The 12371-nt window shown below is 42.3% G+C and overlaps 1 protein-coding gene across 5 annotated transcripts in view; it reads right to left on the bottom strand.

The window, feature by feature from the left end:
• CD226 (CD226 molecule) overlaps positions 1–12371 on the bottom strand; it is a 115991-nt gene that overhangs the window by 90947 nt on the left and 12673 nt on the right. For 3 of the 5 annotated variants that reach the window (XM_074383259.1, XM_074383261.1, XM_074383260.1), the window contains exons 2-3: positions 8435–8609; positions 7800–8135 (exon numbers count right to left, since the gene is read on the bottom strand). In XM_074383259.1, coding sequence (XP_074239360.1) covers positions 7800–8135; positions 8435–8480 — 382 coding nt within the window. In that variant the 5' untranslated portion in view covers positions 8481–8609. The remainder of the gene's footprint in view (positions 1–7799; positions 8136–8434; positions 8610–12371) is intronic. The other 2 variants (XM_074383262.1, XM_074383258.1) reach the window with 1 other exon arrangement.

Genomic DNA, 12371 nt, shown 5'->3' with positions numbered 1-12371 from the left:
CCCATGTTTCTGAACTTTGCTTTTCTTTATAGTTTTACTACCTATGTTTGTATCTATAAATAACATATTGTGTAATTATGCAGATTTCTGAAAACCTTAAAGAAAAGGAACCCTAGTCCACCTACTTTTTGTAACTTCTCTTTTCTTTCAACACAAAGTTCATGAGCTTCATCCGTGTGGGTTAGCAAAGTGCCAATTCACTCATGTTAGTGATGTAGAGTATCCTAATGAGTGAATAGACCTCAGTGTGCTTTTCTCTCCTACTGGTGATGGGTATTCGGGTTATTACCATTTTTTTTGCTATTGCAATAACTGTTGCTGTAAATATTGTCAGGAATTTTCCCTAGAGTGAGCGCTCTCTTGGATATCAAAGAGTAGAATTGGCCGGGCGCGGTGGCTCAAGCCTGTAATCCCAGCACTTTGGGAGGCCGAGGCGGGTGGATCACGAGGTCGAGAGATCGAGACCATCCTGGTCAACATGGTGAAACCCCGTCTCTACTAAAAATACAAAAAATTAGCTGGGCATGGTGGCACGTCCCTGTAATCTCAGCTACTCAGGAGGCTGAGGCAGGAGAATTGCCTGAACCCAGGAGGCGGAGGTTGCGGTGAGCCGAGATCGCGCCATTGCACTCCAGCCTGGGTAACAAGAGCGAAACTCCGTCTCAAAAAAAAAAAAAAAAAAAAAAAGAGTAGAATTATTGGATCATAGGATTTGGGGTTTTAATTAGCTAATGCCATATCATTTTCCAAAACAGATATGATGATTAATTTTATGTTTCAATTTGAAGGGTGTTTGGGGATGAGATTAACATTTAAATTGGTGAATTTTGAGTAAGGAGTTTGCTCTCCGTAATGTAGGTGAACCTCATTCAACAAAAAGACTGGCTTCCCCAAGCCGGTCTGCAGGGGCATTCTGCAGCAGATGACCTGAGCTTCATCTGTACCATCAGCTCTCATGGGTCTGCAGCCTGCAAGCCCACGCTGCAAATTTGGGCTTATCAGTCTCCGTCATTATATGATATGATTTGGTTGTGTTCCCACCAAATCTCATCTGGAGTTGTAGTTCCCATAACCCTCACGTGTTGTGGGAGGGGCCAGGTGGAGATAATTGAATCACGGGGGCAGTTTCCCCCCATCCTGTTCTCATGATAGTGAGTTGGTTCTCATGAGCTCTGATGGTTTTACAAGGGGCTTCCCCCTTCTCTGGGCACTCATTCTTCCTCTCCCTGCTGCCATGTGAAAGACGTATTTGCTTTCCTTTCTACCATAATAAGTTTCCTGATGCCTCCCCACCCATGCTGAACTGTGAATCAATTAAACCTCTTTCCTTTACAAATTACCCAGTTTCAGGTATGTCTTTATTAGCAGAATGAAAATGGATTAATACAGTAAATTAATACAGCTGAGAGTGGAGTGCTTCTTTAAAGATACCCACAAATGTGAAAGCTATTTTGGAACTGGGTAACAGGTAGAAGTTTGGAACAGTTTTGAGAGCTCAGAAGACGACAGGAAAACGTGGGAAATTTGGGAACTTCCTAGAAATGTGTTGAATGGCTTTGATCAAAATGCTGATAGTGATATGAACAATGAAGTCCAGGCTGAAGTGGTCTCAGATGGAGATGAGGAACTTGTTGAGAACTGGAGTAAAGGGCACTCTCACTATGCAAGGAGTTTGATGGCATTTTGCCCTTGCCCAAGAGATCTGTGGAACTTTGAATATGAGAGAGAGAATTTAGGGTATCTGGCAGAAGAAACTTCTGACTGGCAAAGCGTTCAAGAGGAAGCAGAGCATAAAAATTTGGAAAATTTGCAGCCTGACAATGCCACAGAAAAGAAAATCTGATTTTCTGGGAAGAAATTCCAGCCAGCTGCAGAAATTTGCATAAGTAATGAGGAGCCAACAGTATCACCAAGACAATGGGGAAAATGTCTCCAGGGCTTGTTAGAGATCTTCATGGCAGTCCTTTCCACCATAGGCCTAGAGACCTAGGAGGGAAAAGTGATTTCCTGGGCCAAAGCTGGGGCCCCCCTGCTTTATGCAGCCTCTTAGGACATGGTGCCCATGTCCCAGCCGTGGCTAAGAAGGGGCCAACATACAGCTCAGGCTGTTGCTTCAGAGGGATTAAGCCCCAAGCCTTGGCACCTTACATATGGTTTTGGGCCTGCAGGTGCACTGAAGTCAACAACTGTGGTTTGGGAACCTCTGCCTAGATTTCAGAGGATATATGGAAACACCAGGATGTCCATCCAGAAGTGCTACAAGGGCAGAGCCTCGTGGAAAACCTCTGCTAGGGCATGAAAGCAGGGAAATGTGGGGTTAGAGACTCCCCACAGAATCCCTACTAGGGCACTCCCTAGTGGAACTTTGAGAAGAGGGCCACCATCCTCCAGACCCCACAATCTGAATCTGATCCACAGACAGCTTGCACCATGTACCTGAAGAAGCCACAGACACTCAACATCAGTCTGTGAAAGCAGCCAAGAGGGGAGGCTATACCCTGCAAAGCCAGAGGGGTGGAGTTGCCCAAGACCATGGGTGCTCATCTCTTGCATCAACACGCCCAGGATGTGAGACACGGAGTCAAAGGAGATCATTTTGGAACTTTAAGCTTTAATAACTGCCCTACGGGATTTTGGATTTGCATGGGGCTTGTAGCCCCTTTGTTTTGGCCAAGTTATCTCATTTGTAATGGTTATATTTATCCAATGCCTGTACACCCCTTGTATCTAGGAAGTAACTAAATTGCTTTTGTGTTTACAGGCTTGTAGGTAGAAGGTACTTGCCTTGTCTCAGATGAGACTTTGGACTATGAACTTTGAGTTAATGCTGGATTGAGTTAAGACTTTGAGGGACTGATGGAAAGGCATGGTTGTATTTTGAAATATGCATTTGAAATGTGAGGACATGGGATTTGAGAGTGGCCAGGGCAAAATGACATGGTTTGGCTGTGTCCCCACCCAAATCTCATATTGAATTGCAGTTTCCATAATCCCATATATTGTGGGAAGGATCCAGTGTGAGGTAGCTGAATCATGGGGCCAGTTATCCTCATGCTGTTCTTGTGATCATGAGTTCTCACAAGGTCTGATAGTTTTATAAGGGGCTTTCCGCCGATCTCACTATTTCTCCTTCCTGCTGTCATGTGAAGAAGGACATGTTCACTTCTCCTTTAGCCATGATTATAAGTTTTCTGAGGCTTCCCCATCCATAGTAAACTGTGAGTCAGTTAAACCTCTTTCCCTTATAAATTACCCAGTCTTCGGTATTTCTTCATAGCAGTGTGAGAACAGATTAATATATCACATGATCCAATTCTTTATAATAAATCTCCAGGTACATACACATAGGTTTCTCCAGAGAAACAGAACCAAACTAAAATAATATATCAATTTACCCTACTGCTAGCAGTATGTAAGGGTTCCAATCTATAGATGCCTATTTGCTTACCCTCCCTGCAAACTCTTAACCCTTCTACAAGGCTATAGCCAGTGTAATCTTCCAGGTGGTGAAAGAAATATCTGGTTTTATTTTGTGTCTCTCTCTAAAAACTATTCAGAGATGCCCCTGGTCTGCATTACAGATGGCAGTCAAACTTCCATTAGGCACATCAATGGAAGGTTTGTTTCTGACATTCTGCTACCCCAGTGAGCTGCAACTTCTTTTTTAAGCATAGAATCTACAGTACTAAAGCTTTTCCTGAGACTCTAAAGCATCATAAGTGATCCCCTTTGCCAGCATGGGCAGGGAGAGAGTCCCATCCTCAGAGTGTCTTCCTTTCCTGGGAGGCTGCCTCTCAGGCCACCCCTGTGGGTGCAAAGAGCCTCAGAACCCAAACACATCCTATCCAAACCCAGTACCCTAGTCAGAGAGGGTCAAGCTCTGCCTCCTGCATGCACTTTTCACCTCCACTGTGTGCTTCTGTAAGCCATCACTACCCCCAGGACACCCTTCTCTCTGGGTCTTCTCTCTTCCCCTCACCCCAGCCTCTTTAATTAAAATATTCCTTCTAATTCTTCAAAGTCCAGCATGACTTTTCTCTACCTTGACCCTTCCTGGTTTATTATGGTGGAGTCAAGCTCTCTGGCTCTTCAGAAAAATCAACTGGGGTCACCTTGGTGCTGCGACCTGGCAGCTTGAGAACTTTGGACAAGTGAGTTTACCACCTCAGCATCTTCTGTCATATCACAGGAACGCATTACCTCCCCACAGTGCTTCATAAGAATTAAATGAAATGACACTCAGTTGCTTCCTACAGAGCAGGTACCCAGTAACCACCAGGTGGCACAGCATTCTGAGTGGATCACTCATTTGGGGGGTATTTCTGTAAATACAACTATCTTTGTTTTAACTGACTAATATGTCCAGGGACACACAAGTGACAGTAATTTTATCCACGACCTCAAGAACTCTGCCAGAAAGGTCTACCTTGAAAATGTTGCTTCCCAAGTCATCTCTGCATATTTTCTCACAAACTAGGTAAAAATAAATGCACTTATTCTTACCATTAGATTCTCTAAATCAATTGCTACTGAAGGAATGCCTATTCTGGGAGGAACATATATTTTTAAATAACTTTGTATTAGTAGTACCATTTATTCAGAATAAAGATGTCCTGTTTGCTCTTCAACCCTAGGCTGAAAGCTGGGGGCAGCGGGTAGCACTGATAGGAGGTGCAATGGCCAAGGTCTCCTTGAGGGCCCCGGTGGGTTCCCATGTCCCCCAGGCTGACAGTTAGATCAATTTGCAACTTTATCTGCTGGGACAATGTGAAACTTGGGGCCTTGGAAAGGCCACTAGACCTCACTGCACTTCAATGTCATCACCTGTAAAATCAGGCAATACAAATGTTCAGGTGCACACAGGGAATTCAAGGAGGAAGTCTATGAAGATCCAGACTATGGAAAATTCCTCACATAATAAGCTATCGGTAAATGGTGAAACCAGTATATTTACAGAGCATGGGGCCCAATTCCTTCATCCTTCTGAAGGTCTTACAACCTATTATACAAACTAGGATTTCTAGATTCCAAGTCTGAGATTTTTTTGTTGTTGTTTTTTTTTTTTTTTTTTTTTTACTATTTAATATATTTTCAATTCCCACTTTACAGTATACAAAAATACAATATTTGCAATCCTAGTACGTTGTTAACAAAGCACAGAAGAAAATTTTAAGCACATTTAAGTTAATTTTGAAATACAACTAATTTTTTAACTCACTATCTTTCCTTAAAAAAGTGTACCCTCCAACTCTCAAAATAGGGTAGAATACCCTCACTGGCCCATTGCATTGAACTGCTCTTTAAAATATAAATGATCAAAACAGCAGCAATAACACATGGCTAAGGACACCATCATAAAGGACTCAAACTAGATGGGCAGCTGGTACCCCTTCCTCTGACTGATAAATCACTGAAAATCTCCACATTGTATTCTTTTAAAGTCCCATGAAGGGGAAAGCTCTCTTTTCCTAATCTCAAAAAATAGCAGGAACAACAAATCTGAATGAAAAAAAAAAAAAGGAAATATTCATGAAACCACTCATATGTGATGCTAAAAATCCTACTTCTGCATAACAACCATCATTTAGTTCTCTATAGGTTAGCTCCATCCTCTGTCCTGAACTTTCAGAAAAGGTTGTGCTGTTTGTTTTCAATTGGTTGTCCCGTGACAGAAACCAAAACAGCTAATTTGGAACCCAAACTTTAAAGGCACACTACACAAGGCAGCAGTGGGGAGTGCATTCTGTTCCAGCCTTGGTGGTTCAGGCCTTGTTTCCAATGGCTCCCTCTATTTTAAAAGCGTTGCCAATCTTCTACTTCACTTGCCTGACTGATTAAAGCGAGCTACACAGTAAACCTTACGCTCAGGATTTAACAGGTGTCTACATACAACAGCAAATGAGGGCTTGCATGGTGACATGGAGTCTTTAATAAATAAACATTTAACTAAAGAAACACTGCAAATTGACACTCTATAAGCCTCAGCTATATACACAAAATTAGACGTCAGCTTAGCTACACCTAAAGAGAAAGGAAAAAATAAACACATGAAGAGGTTTCTTACCTACTGACCATTTGATATTCCTCATACAATTCTGTAATTGTTCTTTTAGAGCATAGATCCCTTAAAAATAAAGTACTATTATGTCAGATGTCATAGTGTTCTTCTCTATACAGCTATGGCGTATAATTTCAGAGACACCACACAAGAAACACACGGCTCCAAAAATATTCCCTTCTTTAGACTGTCATTAATATCTGACAGTTTCATTATTAGTCCTTTTGGATCACAAGCATAGGAAATAATAATACAATGTATCATTCTCTAACTACCATGGGCCAAGTTCTTTAAATATATTGTTCCGAGGCCATTCAACAAGTAGAACGGTACTACTAACCCAATTTCCTGTTCAGGAACCTGAGATTCAGAGGGATCGAGCAACTAACACAAGGTTGATGGAAAGTGATGTCTATCAACTCAAGTGTTTCTAATATACAACCATTTCATGCGGTCATCACTAGAAGGACAAAACCACAATCTCTGGTAGATAAAGCAGAAACCACTCCAAGGGATCACTAGGTTCTTTCTGCCACCACAGCTCACAATTTATGAAGGAAGTGTCCTCTCTAGCTAAACTTGGATGAGGCGAAAGATGGAGCCAGGGCCAAGCATGGTGGCTCATGCCTGTAATCCCAGTGCTTTTGGGAGGCTGAGGCAGTTGGATCACTTGAACTCAGGAGTCCAAGACCAGCCTGGGCAACATGATAAAACCTCATCCCTACAAAAAAAAATACAATTATCCTAGTGTGGTGTATTAGTCTGTTTTCATGCTGCTGATGAAGACTGGGCAATTTAAAAAAGAAAGAAGTTCTTCTTCAAAAGAAGAAAGCCTCATAATCACAGTGTAAGGCAAGGAAGAGCAAGTCACATCTTACGCAGATGGCAGCAGGCAAACAGAAAGAGCTTGTGCAGGGGAACTCCTCTTTTTTAAACCATCAGATCTCGTGAGACTTATTAACTATCATGAGAACAACAGAAGAAAGTCTTGCCCCCATGATTCAGTTACCTCCCACCAGGTCCCTCACACAACACATGGGAATTTAAGATGAGATTTGGGTAGGGACACAGCCAAACTATATCATGTGGTTGTGCACACCTGTAGTTCCAGCTACTTGCGAGGCTGAGGTGGGAGAATCCCTTGAGCCCAGGTGCTGGAGGTTGCAGTGAGCTGAGATCATGCTACTGCATTCCAGCTGGGGTGACAAAATGAGACTATGTCAAGAAAGGAAAGGGAAAGGGAAGGGAGGGGAGGGGAGGGGAAAGGAGGGGAAGAGTGGGGCCAGGTTTTGAACTCTCGCCCAGGATTTACTAGTAAACTTAGCTTCAGTACTGTAGGAAGAACTTTGAACATCTGTTGAGTGCTGAGTATTCAGCAGAAGGGAATGGTACCATGTCACTGGGATAAAGCCCTGATGGGAAGGTATCAGGATCCTGACCCCATGCATTGCCAACATCAGTTTAATCAAGTCCCAGGTTATCATTAAGACAACATGTGCTTTCTCCTACTACATTAGATTTGAAAGACATTTCTACTCAGACACGACAGCACATTCAGAAAAATGAAACACACTCCCAAGATTGCTCCTTCGAAACAGTAACATCAAAGCATCTACAAATGGCATTGGAGAATGCCACAGAAATATGAGAAAGCATTCCATAGCTTCTACTTTGGCTTTACATTAGCAAATGTTGTAGGTGGATAAAAACAGATAGAAATAAATTAAAAACTTGCCCTTACCTGACTGAACCACCTGTATCACCTTCTGCCAAGACCCCTCTGGGTAAACGTAAAGAGAGCAGGAATAGTAGCCAACATCATCTTCGGAGGCATTCCGAAAGAAAAGAGTAACGTTGTCGGAAGCCATCGCTGAATTCAAAAAGTAAACCTTCTCAGCATAGGGCTTCCTTATGACCACACCATGCGTAGGGCTGTAAATGGCTATGGAATCCTTCTTGGTCCCGATCTTGAACCATTCCAGCTGTGCTAAGACGCCCACTGATGGATACACACATTCAAGGGACATATTCTCGGCAAAGGGAATGGATGTATGCCAGAGCACCTTTTCACATAGAGCTGAAATAGACAACATCACATTAATTCTGTTAGCCTTAATGATGGAAACACCCAATCAATATCTTAAGCTTTTGAAGGCTCAGCAAAATAGCACATTGAGATCACACTAAAGGCTCAGTTTCTGCCTTCATCTAAAAAGATGTCCTGCTGACAACTGGAAAATGTAACTTTTAGATTTTCTCAACAAGTGAGAAATTATCCTCGCCAATTAAAGAGCATTGTAAACTCCGAATACGCCACACCGTGCAAACAAAAACAGGAACGAAAATTTCAAATGAAGATATAAAGATGAGCTTTACCTCCGTAGACATGAAGAAGAGCCAAAAGGAAAGTAGGATAATCCATGTCTGGAAACTGTTCAAAAGGCTGGTCTATTTAAAAAAAAAAAAAATTACTTTTGATAATCTGACTTGCAGAGGCTCAGCACAATGTCGTTTCCTTCCTCTCAGATGTTATCAGTCGTGTCTTCTTTTTCTAGAGTATGAACACAGGAAAAAGGCCTTAGCTTAAAAGACAGGTTTGCTCTCTTATGAGGATGGGCAGATTTGAGTTATTTCTCTCTCAGAGAACCAGTCAGCTTGTTTTCAAGCTTTCATTTTCTACAAGGATTCATTCATTCAACAAACATGCATTGCATGCATTCTCTGTGCCCAACTCTGCTGTAGGCAATGAGGATACAATAACATAAAAAAAAATTCTTGCTACGATAGAAATTAACATTCTACGGGGAGGAGGCAGAAACTAAAATAAAGATGTAAAAATATGAATAATAAGTGAAAGGTGGTGTGTGCATGGAACAAGGAAGTCCTCAATGATCACGTATGATGAGGCAGAGGCTGAAGTGCGTAGAGGGAGCCTCCTCCGCACAGCGCTGACAGCCCATCCCATGGCCTTCCATTCACCTCTTCCTCCTTGCTGACCTCAGGCATTTGCTTTGGTGAGGACCAGAAAACAGATCAAAAGCCCATCAGATACAAAAGTATGGTGGGCACATGCAGATCTACCACTGTGAGTGTTTTAACTTTTTATTTTGAAATAATTATAGAGTCACAAGAAGTCACAAAGACAGTACAGAGAGGTGCCTGCCTCCAGGTTCTTCCACGGGTTATATCTTACGTAATTGTAGTACAATATCAAACTAGGATTTATTTTTTAGGTTCATTGTTGCTCTCTTCTTTATCTTGTAAAGTAAAAGTTCAAATTTTAAGAACTTGTTAGGAACATATTAGCATGTCAGTATAAAAAGTATGCCCCTATTAAAAGAGGAATTGTATAAATGCATTTGACTCTGGTAAGAGTGTCAAAATAGAAGATGAGTAAAAATGGGGAAAAGTAGCAGCAGAAACCACTGAAGACAATTTTACCTAATGCCAACCCTGAAGTTCACATGTGACTCAGTCTCAAAGTGTATCAGCAAGCGTCAACTACTCAGCATGAGTATCTAATGTGGGAACTTCTCGGTGAATGTAAAATCAACGATGTAATGATAATCAGAAAAAACTTGAAATGTGTACATATAATCAAGCATGGTGCCACCCTGTATTTCCATGGTATTATATTTTCTAAAAGCTTTCACATCTATATTATCTGTGCCTCTAGTTGTTCTGTGATGTAGTCAGAAGAGGTAGGTATCTGTTATCTCTGTTTTGTAAATAAGTCAATCCAGCAATTCCTCCAAATTTTACTGAGTTATGCTGGGTCCCCTGTTTAGTCCCTTAGAAATACAATCATAGAGAGGATACATCTCTGCCCTCAGGTTATGCATAATGTAGCGAGTCACATCAATTTAAAAAGCAATTTATTACAGCAAAACGTGATCATCTCTATACAAGTCATTTGCTAAGTTTTATGACAGCCAGAGAGAGAATAAAGCATTCTAATAGACTGTGGAAAAGATGTTATAGAAATGGGAGAAAGACAGAGGTGTGACAATGGGGATGTTTCAGGAAATGGTGTGACTACAGTCTAGCAGGTGGGGAAGTGACCAAAAATGAGACCGAGTCTGGATTGAAATGTGACCTTAGTGACACACATAAAGGAACTGAAACGTGGCAATCAGAAACTGTGGCGTCATGCTTACATCTGTCACTCCGGCACCCAGCACGATTCCCCAGGCAAAGCAGGCTCTCAGTAATGCCTGTGACACAAACACGTCCCTGAGAGGAACACGGAGAGGAGCTGATGGAGGGAGGGGTGCACACAACTTCGCATTTTGGAAGGATAATCTTGGTCACTGTACAGAGCAAACTGGAGTGGCAAGGATAGGGAAGACTTCCATTAGAGTTGGAAAAATTAATTTCATCTATTATGTTCTAATGACAAGGTTTCCTCCTGACAGGCACCAGCAAAATTAAAACTACAAATCCTGGGCTAAACCAAGTCCAGAGAATTCTTGAGGTTCTCAGGACAGGGTCCCCTAAGTACTAAGATATGAGTGCAAGGAGTTTCCTCCTCATATGCATAAGCTGACATGTGCTCCCTACCACACATGCACACACTCACACACATATGCAGTCTCACACATGCTCTAACACACACACAACATGCACACACATACACATGCACTCACATGTGTGCTCACACAGGCATGTGCACACACTCACACATGCACACATTCTCACATGCATGCACTTACCCATACTATCACACGCCCACATATACATACTCAGTCTCTCATACACTCATACATTTTCTCACACAATCACATGCATGTGCACACACGCATGCACACACACATGCTGTCACCCACTCACACAAGCACATACTCTTTCTCTCACACAATTTCACACACTAACATTCATGTGCACACATACTCTCTTTAAAAAAATTATTTATTATGCTTTAAGTTCTGGGTACATGTACAGATGGTGCTGGTTTGTTGCATAGGTATACACGTGCCATGGTGGTGGTTTGCTGCATCCATTGCCCCGTCGTCTACAGCAGGTATTTCTCCTAATGCTATCCGTCCCCAGTCTCCCACCCCCTGCTATCCCTCCCCTAGCCCCCCATGCCCCAGGCCCCAGTGTGTGATAGTCCCCTCCCTGTGTCCATATGTTCTTATTGTTCAACACCCACTTATAAGTGAGAACATGTGATGTTTGTTTTTCTGTTCTTGTGTCAGTTTGCTGAGAGTGATGATTTCTAGTTTCATCCATGTCCCTGCAAAGGACATGAAGTCATCCTTTTTTATGGCTGCATAGTATTCCATGGTGCATATTGTGCACACATACTCTCAAACACACTCACATATGCATGCACTCACATGCATACACACACTCACACATGACTGCACTTATACATGTTCTCACATGCTCGCTCATACTCTCAATCTCAGTCACATGCATATGCACATATGCTGACACATACATGCATACACACACACATGCACTAACACATGCTCACACACTCACATTTGCACACACATGCTCTCTGTCTCTCTCTCACACACACACACAGCACCTGGAGTGATCTCAAAACAGAGACTGTATGGCCAATAAAGTCTAAAATGCTACCTGATCTTTTACAGAAAAAGTTTATCATGCCCCCCGGTCTAGTTGGAAAGGCAGACATTAGGCAGACAAACATACAAACAAATTTACAGTTATGAAGTGCATGTAATGCTATGAAAAGGAAGCAACACACATGGGCATGGGAGAGAATGGCTGGGGCTGGCAGCCAAGAAGAGCTGTGTCAGGTTGGTGGTCAAGAAGGGCTTTCAGGAAGTGAAGTGTGTTCTGGAATCCACAGAAGCAGGAGGCTGTAGCCACACGCAAGGTGTGGCCAGGTGTGAGGGCGAGCAGTCCAGGTGGACAGGAGAGCAGGTGCACAAAGTCAGAGACTTTGTGGCAGTTTTTCAATCATTGTAATTGGATCCATTGAGGGGAGATGTAAACAGAAAAGGACAGGAGATTAGACATAGAGATGCGTGGGGTGGGGATAAATTTGCCTTACAGACTTCCCGGTACAATTCTAACAGCAATTGGAGATTTTGAAGCACCAGAATAATATGATCAGATTTTAACTATTAGAAAGATAACTGACCATCACCCATTTCACTTTCCTCATTCCTAGTAGTATTGTGATTGAGTTTGGGTATCCATCCCTTTCCACATACTACAGAGATATTATGACAAATCTAAGCTATTCTACTGAAAACTGAGTGTGTGTGTGTGTGTGTGTGTGTGTGTGTGTGTACAGATGGGGTCTTGCTATGTTGCCCAGGCTAATCTCAAACTC

This window comes from Saimiri boliviensis, chromosome 13 (genome assembly GCF_048565385.1).
Source record: "Saimiri boliviensis isolate mSaiBol1 chromosome 13, mSaiBol1.pri, whole genome shotgun sequence".
Lineage (NCBI taxonomy): Eukaryota > Metazoa > Chordata > Mammalia > Primates > Cebidae > Saimiri > Saimiri boliviensis.
The sequence above is the reverse complement of the archived record's forward strand: the minus strand, read 5'-3'. Positions and strand labels throughout refer to the sequence as shown.